The sequence below is a fragment of the Dichotomopilus funicola genome, assembly GCF_033296635.1.
Source record: "Dichotomopilus funicola strain CBS 141.50 unplaced genomic scaffold C8A04scaffold_28, whole genome shotgun sequence".
NCBI classification, from domain to species: Eukaryota; Fungi; Ascomycota; class Sordariomycetes; order Sordariales; family Chaetomiaceae; genus Dichotomopilus; species Dichotomopilus funicola.
Window position 1 is genome coordinate 123,453 of NW_026944049.1, and position 25,463 is coordinate 148,915.

At 54.3% G+C, this 25,463-nt stretch overlaps 9 protein-coding genes across 9 annotated transcripts; 6 read left to right on the plus strand and 3 right to left on the minus strand.

Annotated features, from left to right (window-relative positions):
- Positions 1-801: 801 nt before the first annotated feature.
- On the minus strand, positions 802-1,707 carry C8A04DRAFT_28298 (uncharacterized protein; the record flags this gene model as incomplete). Its single annotated transcript, XM_062780593.1, has 1 exon — positions 802-1,707. The coding sequence occupies one exon, from the start codon at positions 1,705-1,707 to the stop codon at positions 802-804; it is 906 nt and encodes a 301-aa protein (XP_062637326.1).
- Positions 1,708-2,858: 1,151 nt separating this feature from the next.
- Positions 2,859-4,779, plus strand: C8A04DRAFT_28299 (uncharacterized protein; the record flags this gene model as incomplete). Its single annotated transcript, XM_062780594.1, has 2 exons — positions 2,859-3,393; positions 4,064-4,779. The coding sequence occupies 2 exons, from the start codon at positions 2,859-2,861 to the stop codon at positions 4,777-4,779; spliced, it is 1,251 nt and encodes a 416-aa protein (XP_062637327.1).
- A 601-nt stretch (positions 4,780-5,380) lies between these two features.
- On the plus strand, positions 5,381-6,235 carry C8A04DRAFT_28300 (uncharacterized protein; the record flags this gene model as incomplete). The annotated part of the gene is made up of 1 exon (XM_062780595.1): positions 5,381-6,235. One exon carries the CDS (start codon positions 5,381-5,383, stop codon positions 6,233-6,235), a length of 855 nt encoding a protein of 284 aa, XP_062637328.1.
- Positions 6,236-6,637: 402 nt separating this feature from the next.
- C8A04DRAFT_11857 (uncharacterized protein) lies at positions 6,638-8,840 on the minus strand (the record flags this gene model as incomplete). The annotated part of the gene is made up of 2 exons (XM_062777122.1): positions 6,638-7,215; positions 7,328-8,840. The coding sequence occupies 2 exons, from the start codon at positions 8,838-8,840 to the stop codon at positions 6,638-6,640; spliced, it is 2,091 nt and encodes a 696-aa protein (XP_062637329.1).
- Positions 8,841-11,275: 2,435 nt separating this feature from the next.
- On the plus strand, positions 11,276-13,281 carry C8A04DRAFT_28302 (uncharacterized protein; the record flags this gene model as incomplete). Its single annotated transcript, XM_062780596.1, has 3 exons — positions 11,276-11,457; positions 11,516-12,017; positions 12,109-13,281. 3 exons carry the CDS (start codon positions 11,276-11,278, stop codon positions 13,279-13,281), a joined length of 1,857 nt encoding a protein of 618 aa, XP_062637330.1.
- Positions 13,282-13,420: 139 nt separating this feature from the next.
- On the minus strand, positions 13,421-18,536 carry C8A04DRAFT_36998 (uncharacterized protein; the record flags this gene model as incomplete). The annotated part of the gene is made up of 11 exons (XM_062783730.1): positions 13,421-13,449; positions 13,773-14,384; positions 14,461-14,677; positions 15,708-16,334; positions 16,368-16,396; positions 16,430-16,560; positions 16,597-16,643; positions 16,683-17,051; positions 17,094-17,229; positions 17,260-17,354; positions 17,388-18,536. The coding sequence occupies 11 exons, from the start codon at positions 18,534-18,536 to the stop codon at positions 13,421-13,423; spliced, it is 3,441 nt and encodes a 1,146-aa protein (XP_062637331.1).
- Positions 18,537-19,056: 520 nt separating this feature from the next.
- On the plus strand, positions 19,057-19,418 carry C8A04DRAFT_28305 (ribosomal protein S21e; the record flags this gene model as incomplete). Its single annotated transcript, XM_062780597.1, has 2 exons — positions 19,057-19,088; positions 19,187-19,418. The coding sequence occupies 2 exons, from the start codon at positions 19,057-19,059 to the stop codon at positions 19,416-19,418; spliced, it is 264 nt and encodes an 87-aa protein (XP_062637332.1).
- Positions 19,419-20,545: 1,127 nt separating this feature from the next.
- On the plus strand, positions 20,546-21,660 carry C8A04DRAFT_37000 (uncharacterized protein; the record flags this gene model as incomplete). The annotated part of the gene is made up of 4 exons (XM_062783731.1): positions 20,546-20,622; positions 20,683-20,802; positions 20,881-21,246; positions 21,324-21,660. The coding sequence occupies 4 exons, from the start codon at positions 20,546-20,548 to the stop codon at positions 21,658-21,660; spliced, it is 900 nt and encodes a 299-aa protein (XP_062637333.1).
- Positions 21,661-22,481: 821 nt separating this feature from the next.
- On the plus strand, positions 22,482-23,639 carry C8A04DRAFT_37001 (uncharacterized protein; the record flags this gene model as incomplete). The annotated part of the gene is made up of 1 exon (XM_062783732.1): positions 22,482-23,639. One exon carries the CDS (start codon positions 22,482-22,484, stop codon positions 23,637-23,639), a length of 1,158 nt encoding a protein of 385 aa, XP_062637334.1.
- Between the last annotated feature and the right edge of the window lie 1,824 nt (positions 23,640-25,463).

Here is a 25,463-nt window from a genome sequence, read left to right on the forward strand (position 1 = left end):
GAATAAACCGGATCGCGAGGGATGCACAGTAATAATGAATGTCACCCCAATGACCAAACAAATGGTTATGCTCCTACGATATTTCTCTCAACTGACTTTAAAGTTCATGGTGAATCGATTCAAGACCGGCATTGGATGTTATAGGGGTCTTATTTTCTTGACCAGTATTAGGCTCGTTACGGAAGGCATGGCGAGCAGTGAATATGCTGGGATTATTATGATTTTACACGGAGTAGTAGTGGGTTAGGTACTACACATCAGAGAAAAAATTACTAGAGAAATATGTCTCTACGCGGTAAGTAGCTGAGTTGATTCATCATTATTGAACGTAGGAGGAATGTCACAATGCCTTCTCAGCCTTAGCGAGTGCGAGTTACTCGGCGTTAAAGCACCTTTGATCCGAGTTGAATGCAGCAATATTTCCTGTGTTATTTGCAGCCCATTTTCAAACACACCGGTGTGCGTGTTGTACTTTCGGGTCCCTTGAGTCAAAGAGTCATCAGATATTCTATAATTATAAATTTCATCCACACAACACACCCTTGTAGTGCCCGTAAAGGCCTATGTTAAACAATTACGCGCAAAACTCCACCCTTTCATCGAAAAATTAAGGTTGAGAAAGTAAGGAATGAGCAATGCTTCTAAGTTAGGTTGAAATCTGGTTCCCGAAACCAAGTTCCGGGAACTTAGTGTTGGAAAGTTGGTGTTGGAAATTTAGAGCTGGGATCTCAGTGTTGGAAGTCCGCGCTGAAAGCTCGGTGCTGGGCATGCTGTTGCTCTGCAACGCATATGATAAAACGGCTAATACCGCCGGCTGCCGCTAGAAGAATATCTCGTCCCGCTACCCGTATATCCCCCGCTCCCACTACCCGTATATCCTCCCGTCCCGCTTCCATAAGTGGAAGAACCCGAGCCCCCTCCTCCAAAAAGAGATCTATCGCCCGGAAGGGTGGCCGAGGACATCGAACTATATGTAGTGCCTGAGCTGGAGAATGGACTGGTGCTTGGAAAGGCGGTCGAGGTAGTTGAGCCGTACGTTGTGCCAGAGCTGGAGTATAAACCGGTGCCCGAGCCATATGTGCTGCTAGAGCTAGGATATAATAGACCGGTGGCAAAGCCGAATGTGGCGCTAGAGCTGGAAAATGGACCAGTGGTTGGCGAGGGGGTCGAGGTAGTCGAACCGTAGGTGGAGCTAGAGCTAGAGTACCCCCCGATGCCCGAGCCATATGTGGTGCTAGAGCTGGGGTATAGGCTGCTGCCCGAGTCGTAGGTGGTGGTGCCTGAGCCGTATGTGGTACCTGAGCCGTATGTGGTGCTAGAGCTGGAGCGAGCAGGGTAATCGTCGGCCCGAGTGCCCGTGGGACCCCCAGAGAGGTGGACGCGCGGCCGAAGCGCGCCAGCCCTGCTGGTGTAGCTGTAGCCACCTGTGGAAGCACCCCCATAAGTACCCGTGAGACCTCCCGAAGTATAGCCACTAGGCCCAGCTGTGCTCCGCGTCCAGCTGCCGGAAGTTGGTGACCTAGAGTACATATTATTATACCCTGGGTTGAAAGGAGGGGAGGTGGATTGCGATGCTGGTGCGGTGGAATACAGCGCGGTGCTGGTGGCGGAATCGACTACAGGGACTGAAATGAGCGTGGGAGTGCGGCTGCGGGAGCGGCTTCGACGGCTGTACGGCGGCGAGCTGCTGTAGGTCCGCCCGGGCATGGTTTATGCAGGTGAAGAAGGTAAAGGATGTGAACTGAGCTAGTCGTGAATGGTGGTATGAATTTCACGGTAGGCTGATCAGGCTGTGCGTTAAAGGTTCACTGTGTGATCGAGCTAGGGAAGAGAAGTGGTGCGGGAAATGGTCTGGGGTAGAGAGCGGGTTGGGCCATGGTATTTATACCCATGGATTCAGTATAATTTCATCATAAGAGAGAGGGGGAATCCTTAGCACACCAAAGAACAACACATTGGATGGGTTGTTTTGTTGTTCACAAGCCAAACCGCCATCAACACCACAGACGAGCCTCTCATTGAGGGTTTGTTGTGCTGGCGAACATGTGTTTACTGCCTAAACTTGTGATTCTCCTAGAATATAGCTATCACACGCACTGTATAGCAATTGCTGCACAAAAACGGAGTCACAGGTGGTTCTTGGATTCTAGAAGGTGAGCAGGTGGGAAGAATGAGTAGCGAACAAGGGATCCAAAAATGAAGTCAACAACCAAGCACAGGTACAGGGTCGCCTTGAACCATTGGAGCCCCTATAGCCGATGCCTCATTCGTGGCGGAAACTGCAAGCATCTCCCACTCCACGAACATGATGTTCTAGATACCCAGTCAGGCTGGCGTGGTGCCTTGTGCCCTTTGTCCCCGAACTTTTGACTCAGTGCCATGTACCTTGGTCACAGTCTGCCGGAACAACCTGGAAAAGATGTTGCACCAACTAGCAGCCGCCTTTGTGTTCAGGGAGGCCGAGGTCATGCCTCTGCTACGGGCTACTTGCCGTGTTAATCATGCTGGACCATTGCAGCCAACAACACCATCATCAGTAGATGCATTGGTTAGAGGCGCATGAGAGCTTTAATCTACCTGATTACGTGTTGCAAGGCGCAATGATGGTACTGGCGAATCGAGAGATGCTCTCCTTGTTACACCCTGTAACCACCATTTTCACTTTTGGCAAGGAGTCATAGAGGGTTAATTACTTCTATATAAAGCCCTGGACGTGATGTAAAACCATAACAGTCCAAGCTAGCCCCCAACTCGATTATATTTCTCACGGCTTCTTAGTCGCTAAACAATCACGTCGGCTACCCCACTATTACTGGTCGTGACTCCTCCTACCACTGCCCACTCTTAAGGTCTTCGTAATGTCTGGGCGTGATCATAGGCCATATTATACCAATCGCCCAACGTCATGGCATGGAGAGCTCTCCTTTACCAGTCCCTCTGGCCACCGAAATTACCCGCTTAATCCCCTGATAACTCGCGCTTCGCTACGCACCATCCCGACCAGCTACACCAGCAGCATCTCGTCGTATGCCACCGTACTGACGACCAGCTTGTCTACCAGACTTGGAGCTGGGTACCAAACCGGGCACTCCCGTTCGCGGTCTTTCGAATACACGCCCAGCTACACTCCCAGCTATACCTCCTCTGCTACGTCGAGCTACACCCCCGGCTGCCGCCCCGACTACGCTACTACTTCCACGTCGAAGTACACTCCTAGCTACCGCCGTAACTACGCCACTGCGTCCACGTCGAGCTACACTCCCAGCTACAGCCCCAGTTACACTTGCACGTCAGAGTCGATGCCAACCACGGCTTCGATTTCGAGCAGCAGCACACTGTTCCCTAGTTCTAATCCCACCAGGCGGAACAGCTCCGGATTTGGCATGACGCCTGGTCAGGCAGTAACGACCCGGTTTGCCGGGGCAGGCTCCTTGAACAGCGGACGGTTGCACTTTGGAGGCTTTCGTGCAGGTGGTCAAGGCAGGGCATCTAACAGTTATGTGGGTTTAACCGACACATTTGGACCCTGTTGGAACCGCCTTGTTCGAACTTGGGCCTACGCCTAACGAGCCACAATCGCGACGTTATAATGGAGTCTTTGACTCGAGGCCCTTTGAGTATTCTCGGCCCCCGTCGCCTGATTATTAGACAAGATCCCACAAGCTACATAGATTTTAGCTAGCTGTAGGGATGTTTTATGCCCCAAAATAATTAGCAAAAGCGCCCCATGTTACCCTTTGTTTCACCTATTTCTTCGATCTGATTATATGTTGCAAGGTGCAATGAAGTAATTGGTGAATCTGGAAACGTGTTCTTGGTTACCTCTAATTATCACAGTCGGCACAACTGGAAAGGAGTCATAGAGTAATGATTAAGAGTAGCAGTTACTTCTATATAAAGCCTTTCACCAAGTATAAAAACCATAACATTTCCAACCTCGTTCCCACCTGCACAATATCTCGATAATATCCCCTAGGGCCTATCGGTCGCTCAACAATCATGCCGGCTACCCCCAGTTCCTGATCACTACTCCTCACACTGCTGCTCACACCCGACACCACAGTCATGTCTGAACGTGATCATACGAACCGCCCAGCGCCATGGCGGGGAGCCTTCTCCTCTCCTTACTCTTCTAGTCGCCGGACCTCTACCACCGGCTACCTGGGCAGCACCTCAACGTATTCCAGCTCACCCGCGACCAGCATCTCTAGGTTTGGAACTGTGTACCGAAGCGGGAGCTCCGGCTCGCGGCCTTCCGACTATACCCCTAGCTACACTTCTACATCAAGCTACACCCCCAGCTACTTCTCTAGCTACTCCGCTACTTCTACATCAAGCTATACCCCCAGCTACACTTCTACCTCGAGCTATACCCCCGGTCCCACTTTCACATCGGATCCAGAAGTCGTGTCGGCTAGTACGCCAACATCGACTTCTTTGTTGAACGGCCCACTGTTCCCGGGCTCCGCGTCTTCAATCTCACGGAGCCCGCTGCTCTCTAGCTCCACGTCTCTACGGCCGTCGGGCCATGCTTCAGACGTATCACAAAGCACACTGCAGCGAGGCAGATATAGCATGGTTCTTGGCGAGGCGCCAATGGCCGGGTTCGTCGGAGGAGGTTCTTTGAACAGCGGACGGTTGAATGTTGGAAGCTCTGGTGCAGGTGGCCAGAGCACAAAGCCTACCCGCTGGGTGGCGCCGGTGGCCCCAGCCAACAGGTCGGAGCCCGTTGTGAGGTCCTTTTTCGACCGCCGGTCTACGGATGACAGGTCACGGTAGCGACATTCAAGTGGAGTCTTTGGCTCTAGGGGTGCTTGTTACGATATGGTCTTTGACTTCAGCCGTCCCTTTTCTGCGTTCTCAAGACCTGTTGCCTTGTAATTAGAGAGAGAACCCCATAAGCTACGTAGATTTTAGGTAGCCGTAGCGATGTTTTACGCCCCAAAACAATTAGCAAAAGCACACTATTTTAACCCTCGTTCCGCCCTGTTGGGCTATTCCCCTTGGTGATTTCGTAGACGGCGTGCGTGCACCAGCGTTAATAAGCGCCCATCAATCTATCCACACTGCAGAAAGTCCGGGTGTTTAATCTTAATTACCATATCGTTCTAGCTGCCACATCATCTACTCGCTCGCAGCTGTAATTCCTGGGTTAGGGCTGCTTAGCCTTTATGGGATATCGGATTCAACTATTTCCGTGAGACCTCGTTCTTTGAGTGACGTGCACATGGTTCTGCTTCAATGGGGCCCCTTTCTAACCAGAGCACTGTTCTCTCGGCCTCCAGCTATAAATATCATGCCCACCTAGCCGTCACTCCCACTCCTCTTCTCTCTCCAACACTCCCAGTACTCTTAACAGTCCCCTATATTCACCCACACCATGCCTTCCAACAAGTACCGTCGGCCGCCCTCAGTGCGCTGGTCCTCCGACGTCCCATCCACCACCTTTTCTCTCCCTCCGCCCCCGCGTCCTTCAACTCCCCATCCATCCGCGGGTTTACTTAATCCTCCCCCGCCCTCCGACAACACCAGCCAACTCTACGACTTTGTCCGGCATCCATACCTCCGAGATTCCGAAGCCTATCGTAGTTCGACGCGGAATCTCTACACACTCGATCCAGACAGGCCATGTCGTAGCTCAACCCGAGAGACCTACCCACACGATACATTCGGCACTCGGCATTCGTCAAGCTACTACGCTCCACTCCACAACCAAACACCATCATATTATGGATCCCGTGCTAGATCTGTCTCCCGCGGCCGCGATCGTGACCGCGAGTACCGCTCCCCTACAACCCCGCGCCCATACCATCGCGGCCGAAGCCGAAGCCGAGACCCAATCTCAACAACCCATCTCGGAAGCACAAGGCCATACACCTACCAACCACCGACCACCCCAACCTACGCCACGGGATACTACAACCCCCCAACCGGTAGTCACACCTACGGTGGCAGCTCGCTGTTGTACGACCCACCCACAACGCTATACGACCGACCCAGTGGGGGAGGCGCATACGGTACTCCTACCTATTCCACAAGTTACCCTCGTCGGGAGTCAAGCAGGCGTAGGAGCTCGTCACTGCCTCGCCGCCGCGAACCACCAGTGACTTTGCGCGATAGTACGAGTAGGGAGAGGCCGTTTTATGGGGAGTTGAGGTATGAAGTGGGCGAGAGGGACTACCCAGAGGGAGCGTGGTTGTATGATCCGTTGTCGACGGGGAATAGGAGGTTTTGAATTTTTGAATTTTGGGTTGTTTGTTTGCGTTGGGGGATTTTACTGGGGGCATCCAGGGGGATTCACTGGGGGGGTTTCACGGGATTTGGGTAATTAACTAGCTAGAAGTTGCTGGGCCGCGCTGCTTATGAAAATGTCTTGCTTTTGGCTTCACAGTTTAAAGGTGACGGAGAGGTGAATGTATCAAGCTGAATTTGTGCTACCTAATCTTCCTTAACCCCATTGTGCTCCTAACGGTGTGCCTAAAACCGGAATGATTGAAAACCCCGTAACACGTCCTGAGTAACCTCTGAACCATGGCCTGAGGAAAAGGCTGAGTAAATGAGAGAAAGATGTCAACAGAAAAAAGAAGTCATGAAAATAATATATGGAGGCGCAGAAACAATAAGGGTGAATAATAAATCAGAGGAACATGTTCCGGCTATCCGCATCCTTGCGGCTAGACCCGGGCGCCGTGTAATCTACCCCGCTCAAGCTGGTCAAATCGCTCTCAAACATGGCCTGGATCTTGGTAATCTGCAGCAACTGCTTCAGGTCCAGCTTGGCTCCATCAAACGCCGCCAAGCTCTCGGCCGCCTTAATGGCATTCTTGATCTGCCGCCCATTGAGATCCGTCTCGGCCAGCTGGCTCAGACCCTTCTCATCGATATCCACACCACCGGGAACCATGCCGCAAAAGTTACGCCAGATCTGCCGCCGTGACTCGATGGATAGATCCGTGTAGCGGATGGGAATGTGGATACGGGACTTGAAGGCATCGTCGAACGTGGTTACACGATTGGTGGTGAGGAAGAGAATGCCCGAGTAGTACTCGAGCACCCGCAAGAAGACGCTGACCATGGCGTTGCGGTGGAGGTCGTGCAGCGAACGCCGCTCGAGGAAGACATCGGCTTCGTCGACAAGCAGAACGGCGCGCCATGTGGCGGTCATGTCCATAATTCGGGTCAGGTTGCGGTCCAGATCAGCGCTGCAAGTCCCGACTATAAGGTAATTGTGTTAGTATCTGTTGATATGTTACTTAGTTCGTGGAGGTCAACTTACGATCACCAGACGACACCATGTATAACGGGCGTTTGACAAACTCGGCCACACACTCTGCCGTCAACGTCTTGCCCACGCCCGGCGGGCCGTGCAGCACACACACCAGCCCCATGCCCTTCCCCTTGACGATGTCGTCAAAACTCTCACGTTTCTGGGAGTGCATCGACACCAGCGCCTGTACCGTCTTCTTGATCGCCGGGTCCAGCACCAGCTCATCAAAGCATTTGCTGTTCCACTCTATCTCTGCTAGGTCCTCCACGAAGAACTCGAGGAACTGCTTCGTGGTGAACGAGTAGCCGCGCACCGTTGCGTTGGTCAGCATCGCATTGTCATCCGACAGCTTGTCGAACTTTTTCTTGCCGTCCGCCCCGGCAAACGTCAGGTCTGCCTGTGCCCGCTTCCGGCTGCGCTCCATCTTGGATGGCTCGTTGGTCAGGCTCTTGACAAAGAACGCCGTGTTCGGCTCCAGCCGGTGCGCTGTCTTGCAATCAATCATGACTCGCCCGTTGACCGTAAATCGCGCGTACCCTTCAGGTGTCTTCTTAATCGCAATCCCGTCGTATGCGAGGTAGTGCTGGCCAATGTAGCCCTCGAATCTGCGGCCCCGCGCGAGCAATTCCTCACGCACGTCCGCAGCGTCGCCAAGCAGGTCGATTGGCACGATGTTGAGGTCGTTGAGCTCACGGGTGCCGGAAAATTTGGGCACGCCCAGCTCGAGAATTCGCGTACCCAGGCGGTCGCCATCGAAGTCGATGAATTCACTTTGCAAGGTGAGACCCGGGTTGACCTCGTTATTATCATAGTAGGCGTCGTTGACGCGGAAAGCGCGGTTTTGCGAGAGCAGCTTGCAGTACGCGATAGTTCCGGGGGGGAACAGAGTCCAGAGTCGGTCGTAGTGGATCACCTTTTGCCCTTGCGTGACGCACCGGTCGTAAGCAGCGATGTCGAGCTCAAAGTGGGTGTTGATCCAGTTACTGAGAAGCTTGAGCTGGTCAAGGGACTCGGTGTCATCAGCGAAACGCTTGGCGCCTTCCTCCTCAAGCTGCTTGCGATAGTAGAAGAGCGAGTGGTATGGCGCGGCGATTTTGACGTCGTCCACATCGATTGGGTCGCCGGGATAGGCACCGATAATGTCGAAGAGCAGCTGGCGTAATGGCTGCGGGTTGACGTAGAGCGTGGTGTCCTCCAGCTCGCCATCAGAGTCGTAGACGCGGACGAGGCAGAACGCAAACATGCGCCACCAGTCCTTTTGCTTCGGCTTCTGGACCTCGGTCTTGCGCTCGCAAAAGTACGTCTCGTCGTCATCGTCATACCGCTTGTCGAGGTGCTTGATCTCGCACTTCATGGTCAAGTCCTCCGGCTCACCGGCTTCACCGTTGGCTTCACCGTTGGTTTCACCATTAACTTTGGTCTCTCCATTTGTCTTGGCCTCATCCTTGTCATCGCCGTTTGTTTGCGCGCCCTCCTCCCCTTCTTCCTCCCCGCTATCCTCATCCTCATCGCTCCCGCTCTCTTCGTCGGAATTAGCATCGCCGTTAGTCTTCGTCTCTGACTCGGGGACCATGATTCCCCGCCTAAATGTGACTTTTTTGCCGTTGATAGTCCGGATCTCGATCCCATCAGGATTTGGCTTAGCATCTTTCCCGGCGCCGTTCTTGTTTGAACTCTTGCGCGCCGTGGCCTTTGTTCGTGCCATGGCGCCTGGGTTGGTTGGTGGTGTTAGGGAAAGGTGGGGGTGGGCTGATGGGCTGCTGACCTGGGTTCGGGCCAGATGGGAGAAGAAATCGGTTATCAAATATCGGGTTACGGGGGAAGCAGTTTAGAGCGGCTGGGTACGGTCCAGAGCGGCACCGGGGCGAGAAAACAAAACCAAAGGATCGGTAAAGGGATGTTCGTGTTTTTGAAATTTAAAGAGCTAGAAAATAAAAAGAATGCAAGTGCAAGCCGAAGCGCACACGACTCTTTATCTTCGGAATCAGACCCATACCAGGCGCCAGCACCGGCCGGTATATGAATCGATAGGACTGGCGCAGAAAGCCTGGCGGGGTGACGTGGGCAAGCCTGGTCGCATCAATCCTTGCATGATGAGGCTGCGCGGGGCCGCAGGCCCCCAGTCTGGAGCAGTCAGAATCCAGGAACTCATTCTCTTTCTCTTTCATTCTTTGGGCCGGACAGAGCTGGGTAACAACACCATGGCCCGTTTGGGGAACGGCATCTCTCTCCCAGGCAGCAGAGGGGGTTTTCCTTCAGAGCAGCCCATATTTCCGATATTTTTCCTCAAGGATATTGGATGGATTTGCGTTGCCAGTGGATCGCAAACAAAAACGGGTTTGGTCAGGCAGAACCGCAGTTTGCATTGGTTGCAGTCCTGCAGAAGGAGCTGCCCGCGTGCCAAGAAACGGGACCGTTCGGCTCTAGGCCCCCTGCCGCCCTGCGCCTGCCTGCTGAAGGCGAAGAGGCAGTCGAGCAGCGGCTGAGCAACCGAGGCCGCCTGAAGTCCTGGACCGCGGCGAGAGGCCGCTCCCCCGGCAGCTTCTCCGCAATTACACGCTGGGTCTGACAACAAGCGCCGAAAGCCCGGCTTTCGTGGTGAAACCCCCGGGACATTGGCATAATACGGGGGCAGAGAAAGATATGGCAAGGCATACTCTGTCAAACTGGGGGCTTGAGTTCAAAGTTTAGAAATATCCAACGCCACAAGAAGAAAATGGACTTGTCAACAGTGTTGTCGGCGGCTTGACATTGCCTCCGGGTCTGTGCTCGATTAACCCAGTCTGACAAGCGGCGGCCGGAGCCCCACTTTTGTGTCGGACGGAACCTCTCCCTTGGCCGGCCCCGCTCACCCCGCTCCGACTTGCCCGGTGACTCAACCCGATCATCCCGGTCCCCACTTGTCCAGGCTCCAACTCCGTCCGGGTTTCTGAAACCCCGAAAAGGAAAAAGGCTCACAAAGGCAGTGACAAATTCGAAGAGGGGAAACACGACAAGGAAAACAGTCGAAAGAAAACAGAGCAAGTCGAAATCAAAAGCCGCAGATGTATATAAAACAAAACAAAGAGCTTATGATATTGATCCAAGTGCCGATATGCTGGTAACCGGCTTTGGTTAAACGCAGAAATACCAGCTTCACTGCCTTCTGGCAATCTGCGTTGAGAGATGAGCGACGAATAACTTCTCAGTTGGTGAGACGCGTCCATGGCAACCCGCTGGCACAGGCCGGGATCCCAATGAGGAACGATTGGAGTCCCATTCGCGTGAAGGTTGGTAATGGTGGTTGCGGTTCCGAGACGCCTGTGAAAGCCGAAAATGGAACAAACATCCCTCCACATGTGGCTGTTTCAAGCGGCCACGTTGAGCCTCCCGTCTCCCTCGCGCTTGATGATCCGTCCTAATTGGTTGGTGTGACATTGGGTATTGGATCGGAGAAGTTGCCTCTCGACAGCTCTGTTGGCAGTTGGTTGCAAATTCTGGCCCAGCTGAGCATCGTGCGGCCGCGATTTGCGTCCAACTGCACTGGTGGCCTGGCTGGGGCTCCGTACCTTGGAACCTCGGTATAAGCAGGTAGGTACCTATTCAGGTTGTTATCAAATAAGAGACAAATTGACATTCTGGGTTATCAAAAGATTGAAGCACTGAAGCAGGTATCTGCGATTGGCCATATGGACTGCAACAACAACAGGGTGGATCACGATGGATAACAACATGGATATGCCCCATAGGAGATTAGGGTTTGACAAGGTATTAGGTACCTGGTAAGGTAGATAGATACATGTACCTTCGGGCAGTACAGATGAGTGAGGTTGTGGACTGTGGATCGGTGTGTGCTCGAGGCGCCCTGGGGTTGGGGTCCAGAGCAACTCCCTCAGCCAGAGGCAACCCGTCGCCAGCACGTTCGCTCACCTTAAAGGTTCCTGATGTCTAGGCTGCCAGCCGGCCGTCAGTATGTGACGGCTTTACCCAACCCGTCCTGCTTAGAACCACTCCACCAGTGACGCCACGATGTCGTTCCAATTTGCAGTCGTCCCAAAACGACACATTGATGTGCTTCTGGCCTACAACGATGAGGAGTTCGGGAATTTTATGAAGGTCTGTCGCCAACCAGGTGGTAGGTTTGACATCGAGTTAGAAGGCTGGGACACGCTTGACGGGGATTCGCGCGAGCGACTTTTGGAGCGGTTAAAGTGAGTGCATTCATCTCGCTAGCTCTTTAGGCTTTGCTTGCTGACCACCAGGGTCTAGACCGTTTAGACTCGGGAGAGATTCTAGCACAGAGCGGGAGCGGGCATCGTGGCCGGTCGATTTTGACGCCGTCACCACACGGCTTCTCGACATATCCAACAACAACCAAGAGGCGCTCGTGCCGGCAGCTCTCGAAGACCTGCATTCCAGGATAGTTTCCAGCCCCGATACAGGCAACTTCGCTACTCCGTTAGAGGACGAGATTGGAACAATAAGGAGGTCGGAGGCCGAAGCTTACAACGCGTTGCTCAACGAGGGCGGACGACCTCTTTACCCTTTGGATCTCCTGGAGGATGTCCTGCACAACACTGAGACCCACCGCGAAACCTTGTTGTCATGGCAAAAGAACCCAGAACCCGAGACCATCGACACCGAGGTGTTCCACAAGCAATTATGGAGATGGAGGGCCTTCTGGCACTGGCAAAAGGAAAACAGAGGGATCGATGGCCTGGAAGATGAGCTTTCCTTGTTCACTGCGGAGGGCAATCGGAGGGAGGCTCGGGTAGCCGCTACATGGCCAGGCAAGCGTTACCGAAGAACAGCAGCCGAATACATGGAGCAACTCCGAGCCAAGTTTGATCAAACACGTCCAGAAGCCCGAGCGAGTGACTGAGGAGGAACAGTTTGCGGCGTTTGTGAACGGGATACATCAAGAAAATCTGGAGCATGGACGACGGTGGCCGGGAATGACCGATGACGAACGCCGAGAATCCTACCGCTCTTCTGTCGACAGTACACGAAGTGAGCGACAATATCGGTTTCGCCGACTCCGAAATGGCCGTAGCTGTCGGGAGTTTGCGGAGTATGTTTCCGCGGTTCAGCGCTGTCTTGCGAAACATCATTTTACACGGCCTTTTCAACTCAACAACGATGTCGAAAAGCGGGATCCGTTGACAACGTGTATTGAGTATCTCGCCTGCGAGTGCTTGTGGTACGACCTCTACGAGTCCCTTCTCCAACGATCGCAGAGCATATACGATAAAGAGTGGGCAGAACTTGCCAACTCAGGGATCTTGCGCCGGCGAGAGACAAGTGAATTTCTGCACAGTGGACTATTCATGGTCCGACATCAAACGAAGGGTGATAACGCCCGAAAAGCGGTGAAATCCGCCCAAGAGGCGGGATTGGCAGCTGTGTTCGAACTAAACATAACAGTAACTGCGCATTCAAAAGCTACTAAAGAGGAGCACAGGCCGCGATTAGCGAACGCCTACTACGGACTGATGACTGCAGACGCCAGGCTGGAAGAGTTCAAGAAGAGAGATGACCGTATATCCAGGTTTATCGCGGCAACAAAGACGTATCCCCGTAAGCAACAGGATTTTGGTGGTCAAAAGCTACTCTCGGAATGGGTTCTCGGCCAAATCCCGCTCGTTGAGGCGGAGATGGCCGCGTTGGGACAGTACCAAGTCCAGACAAATGCCGAGAGTTCAGATTTGGGGCCGAGGAGAAGCCTCAGGAGATCACAGCAAGATATGCATCTAATGGATGACAACAGCTCTCCGAAGCGGAAAAGAGAGTCCTCTAACCCGCCCACAGCCCTGGCCACGGCCTCCACGTCAGCTAGGAAGAGTCTAAACCGTGGCACGATCAACGACTTAGACGATGTACCGCCTGCGAAGCGGCTTCGGACCGGCCGCCAACAGTCTGTTCCCAGCAGTTCGCCCATTTTGACGAATTCGACCCTCAGGAATGGATATGTGCATTCACCAGAGACATCGCACCCCAGAGGCTTTGCGGGGAATGGCGACATGGTGGAAGACTGACACTAGTGTGAAGGCGAAGCGGGTTTTGTATTGTTGTTTGATGGCCATGATGCCCGTTTCATGTGGCTTGCTCCTCAAGTATTTACTGACTTCAGTAGCGAACGGCGTGAGGATAAGACCGTAGAAATACCACGCGTATCTATCCGTCTGTTTCAGCTTCCCTCAATTCTACACATCAACGACGAGAAGAGCATGAACGTGACGTATGATCGGGATATGCCCCGACTTTTGTACCCGATTCCCCATTAGGTCGGAGGTATTTCCGGTTGTGTTTCTTATCTGAGATCCCAGCACTGGAACGCCGGCGGCCGAACCCACGTCGACCAGGCCCAACCACCAACCCCCTTCCCGCCCTTCCCAATTCTACAACTTCGACGACTTCTCCCTCTCCGCCTTCTCCTCTTCCTCCTGATCCATCCTTTCTTCCTCCAAAACTTCACCCCTCCATCTAACCTCCACATCCCTCGGCCCAGCTGCGCCCAGCTTCCCACCCTGGAACTTGACCAGCACCACCCTCTCCATATCTCCTCCTTTCGCCGAGGGATCGCTCCCGCGCAGTTCCGGCCCGGGTTTATCCAGCCCTAGCACGACGCGTCCGTCACGACTACGCATGAAGAGCACGGCGGGGCTGATGACTTTTTGGCCCCAGGAGATGGAGGCTGTGGGGTGGTTTGTTGTCGTGGAGGTAAATGGGGAAGATGAGGAGGTGGGGGTGTGGGCGAGGAAGTTAAGCAGCGACGTGCGGGCGGTTTGATGATGATGATCTTGTTGAGATGATGGAGACGACGTGGGAGCGGCGGAGTCGAGGAAAGCGGATACAAGGTGGAGGAGGTAGAACTGGGGTGGGAAGAGAATGATCTCGCCGGCGCGGGCTCGTGCGAGCCAGGTGCTGGCGTGGTCGAAGGCTGCGGCGGTGTGTTCGACTCCGCCGTCGTGGGTTGGCGCGGGGATTACGAGTTCACGAGTTTGCTGTTGAACTAAGCCGCTGCCGGTAGTCGTGGTGCTTGTCGAGGAGAGCGGGAGCATATACAGGTACATTTGCGTCGTGAAGCGTTTTGGTGGGCCGTGGGGGGTTATCCAACGGGTAAAGGGGATGAGGTTATCTAGGCCCGAGGTCAGTTTTCTGGTCCACCATGCCTTCACAGCTTGGGTATTGTCGAACTACAATGGCTGACATACCAACATCGGGCTCCCCGCCCTGCTCCCTCACCCACTCCTCGAACCTCACCTCATTCGCATGCACCTTCTTCCTTCCGTCCTCCCGGACGTCATCAGACAACTGCAGCAGTCCTCCTTGCTCGCGTGTCTGACCAGCTCTTTTGGCTAGCAAAATCCCGCTCTCTTCGAACGTCTCTCGAATGGCAGCGAGCCGGTAAGCAGGTCCATCCTCGTGTACCTGGAGTGAGTCGGAAGCAGGCAGGGTCCCGTCATGAAATGAGGAAAGGTTGCCGCCAGGAAAGACATGGGCTGACGCGAAAGACGTGGAAGTTTGGACACGGTGGAGGAGGAGGACTTGATTGGCGGGGGAAACGAGGAGGATGCTAAAGCTGGTGTTAATACTTTTGGATGGCCCGATAGTGAGCATCAATGGACCGCATCATGATGGCCGACTCACCTCGCACTGGGCCGCAGCGCTGGAGGCGACTTCTTGGCCTTCTTCCCTTCCAGTTCTTCGCCTGCCATCGTCGAATGATGCCGCGTTTTGCGTGATGCAGTTGGTATCTTCGACAATTGTATGTTCGGCCGACCAGTGATTGAACACCAACTCCTCGGGGCTTCAACGATGGGGGAACAAGACAACACGGACGAATGGACGGCAAGCCGAGAATAGCCGCGGGCTGATGAGGTGAATGTCAATCGATGTGTTGTAGTGGTGATGAGGCCGACTCGCCGAGAGTAAATCGGTCTCAAAGTGTTCATTTCGAAGTCACCAACTCCAACTCCAACTGCACATGGGATATTGCGGGTTTTGTCCAGCAAGGGTTGAATGAACTTTGACGGCGAGTTGGAGCTTGAGCCGAGGCAGTGTGTGTTGCGTGTGACCCTGCTGCCCGTTGCGCCCCGCTCTGTTCTCAGGGGCTCCAATGTGGGCGGCCCACTGAGTGGTCGCTGACAAAGTCAAGATCTGGGGTAATGCGACCAAAGGTGCCGGGATCTAACGTTATCTGGAAGGGGTTTGCGATCCACTGGGAGTAACATGGTGGATATCCTATCTGGCTCGGAAACCAATGCTCCTTTCCAAGTCTTCCATCCAATATACCAAGGGGAAAAATAAAGGCTCTGGCTCGTAAAAAATGCATGACTCGTCGTCGTCAACCTCATCATTCCTCATCGTCGATCAATCGTCCACACCTGCACCGCGCTCCTCTAACTCAAAACCTCTTCCTCGCCTTCCCCTTCAGAGTCTCCTTCCACAAACAACACACACTCTTACTGGCGCACCACTCCTTGACCTCCCACGGCGTTACCTCCTCATCGAAACCAACACGATCCAGCTGCCCCGCATTGAGCCATGCTGCCAGGTCCTCAATGATAATCGGGTCGTACATGAGCATTTTCTCATGCCAGCTCGGCTTAGACGGATCTGTGCTGCGCGGTGCGCTTTGGATAGCCCGGGTGATGGACTGAAAGCGCGAGTCTTCGTCCGACGTTCGGATTCCCCCAAGTAGCGAGGTTTCCGTATCTTCTGTGAGAGAGATGTCTATGCCGGCTTGGGAACCCGGCGAGGAGAATAACTCAACATCCCCGATAGAGGAGGATGACGATGCGCAATCCGTGGCCTCGTCGTCTAAGTCTGAGTCGGGAATTTCGATTATGTCCGTGCTGGAACCCTTGCGGTACTTTGGCGTGGTCGGTTGTTTATTGGGAGATTTGGTGCGTTTTGGCGAGGTAGTCCGGCGCGACGTGGTGATCCTTGTTGCAGATGCACTCGTTGTGTCCTTCTTAGGCTTTCCCCGTGTTTTTTTCTCGGCCAGAGGCGCCTCTGTATCAGTAGGCTGGAGGGAAACGGATCTTTTCCGGCCACGTTTGGAAGGGGAGGCTCCCGGCATCGGCTGTGACATTGACGCCTCAGAAATATTTGTAACCGAAGCCGTCGAGTTCTTTCCCGGCCTACCTCGGGGCCGTTTCACAGGCTCTGGTACTCCACTCTCCGCCCCACTCGCGGCCGATTTCTTCTTACGCCCCGGTTTCGCAGCTACCACTTGGACGTCATCGGGTTCAGCGGCCACCGGATTCTTCCTGGGTCGGCCTCTAGGCCGAGGAGGCGAGGCGGCTTGGCTTGCGGCGGTCGTCGACATGGCAGCTTGCGTAGACAAACTGCCCAACGTTCCTGGTGGGGGCTTGCCCTGACTTTCCCAGCACTTTGTGAGCAAAGAAATCATCGCTGTCCGCTTCTTCACCGCTTTGAAACCAAAAGAAGCCACTTCTGTAGCCAGACGGGCATCGGTGTAGAGTTCATAATTTGGGAGTGACAACGCTGCAGGCCCTTTGTGCTGCGGGCTGTTTGACTGCGATAATAACAATTGGTGCTGCTCTTGGTTGCTTGGCGGTGGTTCGAGCTCGGGTACTGGAGGCGGCATTTGCTGGCAAACCTCCACAGCAGGACTAGATTCGTCACAAAGGCTTATTGCGGGTGCCGAGGGCAGAGCAGGAGAAGGAACTGGGTCGGGCCACTCGGCGGAAGGAGGGGTAGCAATGTGCAAAGCTGCATCGGACGTGGGACTTTCGACCGGGGCTTGCCGGCTTGGAGATCCCGAGGGCGTGGATCGCTGCTCATCGACTGGTGGGTTGGGACGAAGTGTAGCTAGTACCGAGGGGGAGGAGCCTGTGAGGTCCAACACCTCTGTGTCTAAAAGATCCCCATCGCCATAACGAGCGCCTGCCATCCAAAGTTCAGATCTAGGCCGGCCGTGGCGCATAGCAAGACCAGTTTTCGAAGGGGTTAGGCTCACAAACGGGTCATCCGCCTGATTTGACTCCCTCATAGCCTCATGTAAGGCTCGGAGAAGGGCTGGGTCATCCTCGGCCGCCAGTTGACTGGCAGTCCCAAACACGAAATCTTGTTTGGAAACCTGGCGCATGGCACTGGTTGGTGAGAGAAGGACAGGTTTCGGCGGCTGTGGCTTCTTCTTGGGCAGCTTGGGCACTTTGGGCACCCTAGGCATCTTGGACGCCTTGGATTTCGAGACCTTGTTCGCAGTTGCGGACTTAATTGGGTCCGTTGGTTGATCAACGGAGGTTGGAGGGCAACTGGGAACGGACTCTTGTTGGGATTTTGTGCCAGTCGCGTCCTCCTCTTTTGCAACCCGATATGCCGCCGTGGCCAACTCCGTTATGGTCCGCGGCTTCTTCTTCACAACCCCTGGTTTGCTGGGAGAGACCTCGGGTACCATTTCCTTGTTCCCGGCGAGTGCAACCATGTCGATTAACTTCCGTTTTCCAAACACGTCGGCTTGTCCTCCGTGTACGGTGGGTTCGATGGTTGGGTTGATAGTGGGTTCGGAAGTTGCAGCTAATCCATAGGTGTCCTGGAGTGTCTTAAACACGTCATCCGTAGCAACGTTGGTTGAAGACGCGGGTTCATTGTGGACGGGGGAGCCTCTGAAACTCGGGATTTGCTCATGTGGCCGGGGTGGCGTCCAGGAGTCCGTCCTTCTCTTCATCGCGGGCTCGAGGATCACCGCTTCACCCTCGAGTAGGCAAGAAGAAAGCTCGGCCTGAACCGCACGGGCTGGAACCGGAGGGGGAAAATGTTTGCTTACTGTCTCGACCTTCTTCTTGCTGTGTGTTCCCTTCGCGGACGGTTTGGTGACCTTTCCCGGTGGTAATGTGGTTTGCGCCCGAGTCGGTTCCTTTTTTGACCTTGGTTTCCTCGACTTCTTGACTGAAACTGTCGGATTCGGAGGGTCCGTCGGGCCGTTTTCTCTTGACCCCGCCGCGCTCGCTGCCTGTGACTGTGTCCCAGCACGCCCTAAGCCCTCATTTGTGATCTGGGAGACCACCCCGACCTGGGGAGGCAATGTGGCTTTTGTGGACAGGCCTGTCTGGGAATCGCTTTCCCCAGGCTGCGGTAATATTGACGTTCGCCAGACGGTAGCCGCGCTTGTGAACGTGCTCTGCGCATCGTCAGGTATGGGGATTGCGTTGGTACCAGAACGCAACGCTGGTTTCCTACGCGCGGTCGGGACAAGGTCGCAAATGGACGGAAACTCGGGCGAGGAAGATATGACAAGAACTGAAGCGTCGTGCGCCATCGTTGCGACTCTGGAGAAAAGGACGCCGTTCGGGTTTGTGGTTGCGGCTCGTGTGCGCAGCAGAACGTCCCGACTGCGTCCAGCGCGTCCACCCCAGATCGGAATGATCCGTGCTGAAGACAATTTGGAAGAGTAAGAGCTCGACAGAGCTCTTCGTAATTCGTGGTGATATTCGGCGAGTAGCCGGGCGTTGTCCTCTAAACAACGATGTACAAAATAACAAACGAGCACCATGACACACAACGTCAACGGCCAGTCGTGTTTGGACAAGAGTGGGGTCAATACTTATCCCACGAACACCTCGCGCCGTCACCTGACATCGCCCAGCTGCCAAGTTTTCCCTCCACCTGGCGAGCTTGAGCATTCCGGAGAATTGTGGTCCGTGCGAATGCCAAGCCCACATCGCCCACCAAATCAGCAAAATTAACCTTCCACTTGAAATTCTCTAGTCCTGCTCTGTGGCACCGCAACGAACACAACGAACCCTCTCAATCAGCAATTTTTCCGACAATAAGCCAAAATGGAGAACGACCGCGGTGAAATTGTCGACCTGTAAGCCAGCCCGATCCAGCGGTCAATGCACAAGCCCTCGTTCGCCGCTCGCAACATCCCCAAGTCCTTTGCTAACTCCAGACCCCCACCTCTTCCAGGTACGTCCCTCGCAAGTGCTCTGCGACGGGTCGCATCATCCGTGCGAAGGACCACGGATCGTGCCAGATTACCGTAGCGAAGGTCGACGAGAACGGTCGCGCCATCCAGGGTGAGAACATCATCTACGCGCTGTCCGGCTTTGTCCGCGCCATGGGTGAGAGCGACGACGCCCTCAACCGCCTGGCCCAGCGCGACGGCCTCCTCAAGAACGTCTGGAGCGCCCAACGGTAGATTACGATATGCTAGGGATTGGGGATGGGAAGATGGTACGTTTTCGACACTCGGTTTTGTCGCCATTGCGGTCAAGGCCTTGGCTTAGGAAAGGGGGGATCGTCCTGCTGATACCGGGTTGGCTCCAGATGTTTCGTTTAACGACCGGCGCCACGACATTTTTTTAGACGGCAGGGAGCATGAGGAATGGCCTCGGGGAGGTACTGGGTTATATTTTTTCGCTCAGAGACTCGTGGTATGACCGAGTTGCGGACGGCGTCATCATCTCGAAACAAATAAACCGGCATTCTCGATCACACATCCAATTCCCGTCTCGCTGCGATCTGTCTTGGGCGACTTCCCGTAGTCCAGGCCTTTGGCTCTAGTCTCCACCCCACTGTGATCGGCTAGCAAAGCCTTCCCATGTCCTACCTTGTCTGTACATGGGAAGCCTGGGCTGCTACGACAGCTCCCATGCCGTAGATTGATGCCCAGGCCTTGAAAAAGCCGTGACACAAAAGTCCATTGTCACGGTACAGATACGGGTCTCACAACTTTCTACGCATCCTTATACTTCCTCGTTCCCCAGTCGCCGCTGATAGAACAAAATCAATCGGGTCTATGTAGTCCGTCGTTGTTCACACAACATTCCATCCAACTAGCTATCTACCATTCCTTGGTCAGACTTATGCCCTTGTTTTATCTACCCTACTAACGGCCTAGCCCCCATACTTCCAAGTTACCTATGCCAGTAGGTCGGCCCCTGCCCCGACTGTTGGAACAACATGTTACTCATGTTGCTAGCCCTGGGTCCGAATCAGGCCGTACAGAGATGCAGTCAAGGGCTCCTCATTAGCAAATCCAACTTCATTCATGCACTAGAAACTTCTGAAGTCATTTCAGTGGACAGTTTCGGGTTGGAACTTGTCACCAACGGGGTTTCAGTGTTTTAAAGAGTTTCCCTATGCAGGTAGTATTGACGTCACAATGAAGAGATTGAACCGCGTCACCACAACGCCTGAATAAGCGATGCCATGCTTACCCCCGACCACAAAAAGGAATGTCTTGACTGTATCCCCATCAAAGGGTATCCGGTGGGAATTCCTTTCCTTAACGCAAAGTCAATAATTCAACAACAAACTTTCATCATGTCGGCCTCCCACTTCAATGAGGACGGCAGCTTCCAAGCTGTGCCTCAGAAGGCGCAATCTCAAAACCTTCCCGGGTAAACATATGATTAGTTATGACCCGTCTCGCGGATAACAATCGCTAAAGTTCGGGACAGTCTTGAGAAGAACATGGAGCCGGCCAGCCAGGCAACCAAACTCGAGGGCGCGGGGCAGGCCTATGAGTATCTTGCGGCGGGCAAGCTCAAGGGTTGCAAATCACTCATCACAGGCGGAGAGTAAGCCGATCACCGGTGTACTGGGGCTGGGGCCTATTTACATTCCCAATTTCCCATGAGCGCTAACAAAAGTCGTAGCTCCGGGATTGGCCGCTCGGTAGCTGTACTCTATGCGCGCGAGGGCGCCGACGTTAGCATCGTGTACTTGCCCCAGGAGCAGTCTGATGCCGAGGATACCAAGAAGATGGTGGAAAAGGAGGGACAGAAGTGTCTACTAATCCCCGGGGACTTGATGGACTACAGCAAATGCAAAGATGCAGTGCAAAAGCATGTGGACGCCTTTGGCGACCTACATGTACTCGTCAACAATGCCTCGAAACAGATCATGTGCGAGGAGTTTGCTGATATCAATATGGAGAACGTCGAAAGCACGTTCCGTAGCAACATTCTGCAGATGTTTGCCGTGACCAAATACGCGTTGCCGCATATGAAGAAGGGAGGATCGTGAGTTTCATCTATGCTTTCCCTGGCTCGGTCAAGAGAGGAGAAAAAGGACGCGGAGCTAACACACAACCTCGTAGCATCATCAACACAACCTCGACCGTCGCCTTCCGCGGCACTGCGGCCATGGTCGACTACGCAGCCACCAAAGGCGCTATCGTGTCTTTCACGCGGGCGCTGGCCAAAAATTTGATGCCCAAAGGCATCCGCGTCAACGCAATTGCTCCCGGACCCGTGCACACACCTCTACAACCGGCGTCGCGGCCGGCCGAGCAGATGGAAGGGTTTGGGGGCAAATCGGGGATTGGGCGGATCGGCCAGCCAAGTGAGATCGCGCCGAGTTTTGTGTTTTTGGCGAGTAAGGATGCGGAACTGTATTATGGGCAGGTGTTGCATGCGTATCCGTTGGGGGATTAGAAATGATGGAGCGAGACCTGAAGCGGAGGGCAAAGAAAGACATTGCGAGAATTGAGGTGGACACTCAACCTCGGAGAAAACAACAAAAAGTCAAAAACCAGGTGTTGAGTTTGGCTTGGGAATCCGGCAGAGAAATGAGATGCCTTCAAACTAGACCGTTCTCAATCTTCCGAGAAACAAAAAAAAAGCCGCTCAGATTTGACGTCCTATCATCCCGTCTCGAGAGCAATGTCAAAGACGAGCAATGTCAGGGACAAGAAGAAAAAGAAAATAACCACCTCTACGAAACGCCCAGCACAAAGCCCCGCTGCAAACCGGCGCTGAAAATGCGCACCCCATTGAGTTTTAACGGCCTGCTGATTCGCTTACAGGTGGAGCTGCCCTGCAGCGAGCCGCTAGTGGGGGGGCGGCCCTGTTCCGAACTGGAAGGTCGGCCACTTCCCGCACTCCTGAGACTCGCCGCCGAGTTGAGCCTGGTGGTGCGCCTGGGGTTCGCATCACCAGTTGGTTCGCCTACGCCTTTGTTTCAACAACCAAAGTTTTTTGTTACGTTTTTGTGGTTTTTATTTTACTCGGATTTTTTTGTTCCGCAAAATTGCCAACATCGAGTGTGAGCTGAGTGCAACACCGAGTGGATGGCTGCTGAACCATAAAACCATAAATACAACACGATCCCGCCTCAGGAGCACTCTCATATCACCCACACATCTCCCAGATTCTCAACCCAAGCCCTACTCTCTCAGGGCAGATTTCCAAACAAAGCAGCCGTTTATACCATGGTCCCCTTCAACCCAACACCCCCACGGGAAACCAACCCAACCATGTCCGCCCCAGATCCCCAAAACCAGCCCACCAAACCCATCACCAAAGCCGATGTCGTCTTCACCATCGCCACCCCGCGCCAGCGCATCCTCTCCTGGGAACTCAACGGCGCTTCCTGGGCCCCGCCCATGACCATCGCCCAGTACGTGGGGCGCGAAACCGCGCTGTCTGAGACGGCGCTCTCCGCAGATGGCGGCACGACGTATTATGTGCTACACCCCAAAGACGACCCCGAGACGATTGTGTCGGCGTGCGAAGTGACTGCTAAGCGGGCGCTTGTGGTGCGAGATGCTGGGGATGTGGAGGAGGTGACGGCGTATGCGATCGCGAGCGTGTTTACCAACCCGGTGTTTCGGGAGCTGGGGATGGCGAGTTTCATGTTGAGGCAGGTGCAGCAGGCCGTGGATGGGAAAGGGGCAGAGTTTGGGGCGCTTTACAGCGATATTGGGCGGGAGTACTACACGCGACTGGGGTGGAAGGATTTCCGCAGTCCCCAGGTCTTGTTAGCGTTGGCGGACGGGTTGGTCCTGCCGAAGCTGTCTGCTGGGGGTGGTGATGGGGTCAAGTTCTTGACGGCCGATGAGGTGGCGTCGCTGTGCGTGGAGGACACGGCGCTCGTCCAGAAGCGGTTCGCGACTGCCGCAGTGAGTAGCAACAGCAACAACGACAACGCTCGCAGTAAACACATCACATTCCTGCCCACGCAGGAGCAGATGGCATGGCATTTCACACGCGACGCATACGTTTGCAAGACCCTCCTCGGCCGGGAAGTTATCAACCGCGGCGCCAAGACGGAAGACGGCAGCGCCTGGATCTACTGGGATCACGACTTGCGCGAGAAGAAACTCAAGGTCCTGCGGATCGTCACGCGCGAGGAACTGGAAGCGGACAAGGAGAAGACGAAGGCTGCCATCAAGAAGCTGTTATTTGCAGCGCTGAGCGAGGCCAAGGACTGGGGATTGCCCAAGGTGCTGTTGTGGGAGCCTAATGCGGACGTGGTTGACATTGCCACGGAGTTTTGGAGCGAGCTGGGGCCGAACTTGTCGGTTACATTTGAGGAGAGGGAGGATGGATCAATCCCCAGTCTGAGGTGGAAGGGGGGCGAGAGCTTGGAGGGTGTGGTTTGGGAGATGAATGACTATTATGCTTGGTGTTAGGGAGCGAGGGGACGGGTGTGAATTGACCCTGGTATATTCGACTTAGTCATGACAACTCCCACAACAACAGGACGCTGGCAAGACTGGCTCGGTCAATGTGAGTTTTGTCGAGCTGTGAGCAACGTGAGATGAGGTAAATTTAGCTTCCACTTCATTTTGTCATATCAAAGTACGTTCTTCACTTTTTTATTGGGTTGATCTTGACTAGGTAAACCGAATCACTTAATTATCGGTTGCGACACAAGCCCAGAAGGTGACAAAACGTCTTGCCAAATGTTTTCGGCCGAAGTCATGTTGCGCTATCTATTGCGCAGAGGAAAGTCAACTGGATTTCTTCTGCCTCGTGACCCTGTGTCCCTCCATTTCCTGGCCGATGAGGTTCTAGACTCGACTCCTCAGTCCTGAGGCTTGGACGCCGTATTTCCGAAGTCGGGCAGCCCTCCAACAATTACACTAGTATTGCGGCTGCCAGAAATTCAGCGCTTAAAATCACTAGTTCACTTCGCTGCGCCACAGAGATAAGGAATTTACAATATTTATTGGTAGAGCATTTCTTTTTTGCGTTTAGAACGGAAGCCCTCCACTGGCGATGCTTGAAGTCCGTCCATCAGAGTGGACGCGGACGCCCGTGAGGTATTCTCTTCCCAGGCGAGCACGACCCAGCCACGGCGGGCCGCAGTCGATCCCACGCGGGATGATGCGGCGTAACGGCGATTGCCCCGGACATTAATTCCCGAAAACACCCCCAAGCACGACGCCCCACTTATACCACATCAAGATACCGTGCTGTTCTGTACTACCTAGGGGGAGTTCCACTGCGAATTCCACGACAAACGCGGGCAGTTTAAATGAAGGGACTGTATGGGAGCTGAATGTAGGAACTGACGAACAATTTGTATGCGATCCTGTAAAATGTAACGGCGGGCGGATTCCGCCGGTGAAAGGCCGTTATGGGCTTCCGTAGTGGGGCTGCGGGTGGTGAACCCCCTGATTGGACATGTTTCTCGCTAAGCTTTTCCCTTCTTGGCCGCTGTGGTTTGCAAGTTCACCGAGCGTCAACGGCTTGATCAGACTGGCACTTTCCCCAGTTTCGTGCCTGTCAGGGCGAGCAGGGAAGGAGCCGCACGTGGACAAGTTCATCACTTCAAAAGAGAGCGACGGCGAGAGAGAGGGCCGAACCCAAAGGAACTGCTTCGCCTCGATGAGGCTTTCGGCCCCTTGGCCTTCCCATTTCCTCTTTTGTCCCTCATCAAGCCCTCAACTGTGAGTGTTCGGACATAACGGAAGATTGGAATTGGAGGCGTCTCACCTGCAAGTCAACTTAAAGAACCCCGCGTGCGGAACCGGCGGAATCGTCGGAGGAAGCCGGAGGCTCTGTCTGCTCGAGGGTTGCGGCTGAGAGGACAGCCCGCGCAACTAGTTATGGCTATCGCTGGATAGCGCCTGCCGCCTGGACAGGCCGCGTTCCCTCTCAGGGCTTCCTTGACCAGGGTCACAGGGCGCTGGCTGGTGATGCGCAAGAGACCCGCTCGCCTGTCTGTTTCTCCCGTTCTTCTTTTCTTCCTCTCCCACAGCTCTGGGAACGCCAATCGGCTTGGCAAATCTGTCAACAACCACCAGTGACCAGACCATCCCAGAGCATAGCCATCGCGTTTGCGACGGGGGACCTAAACTTTGGTTTCGGCGAGGAGGCCGCCCTGATGGTAGCGTGTAGTTGAGAGTTCTATTCTAGGTATCGTCAGTCACATTTTGTGGCTAGTCCATCACTCGGCCGTTTCTGCTTCATAACCCCCGTCATCCTTGGCCTGTTATGCCTCCACTTCG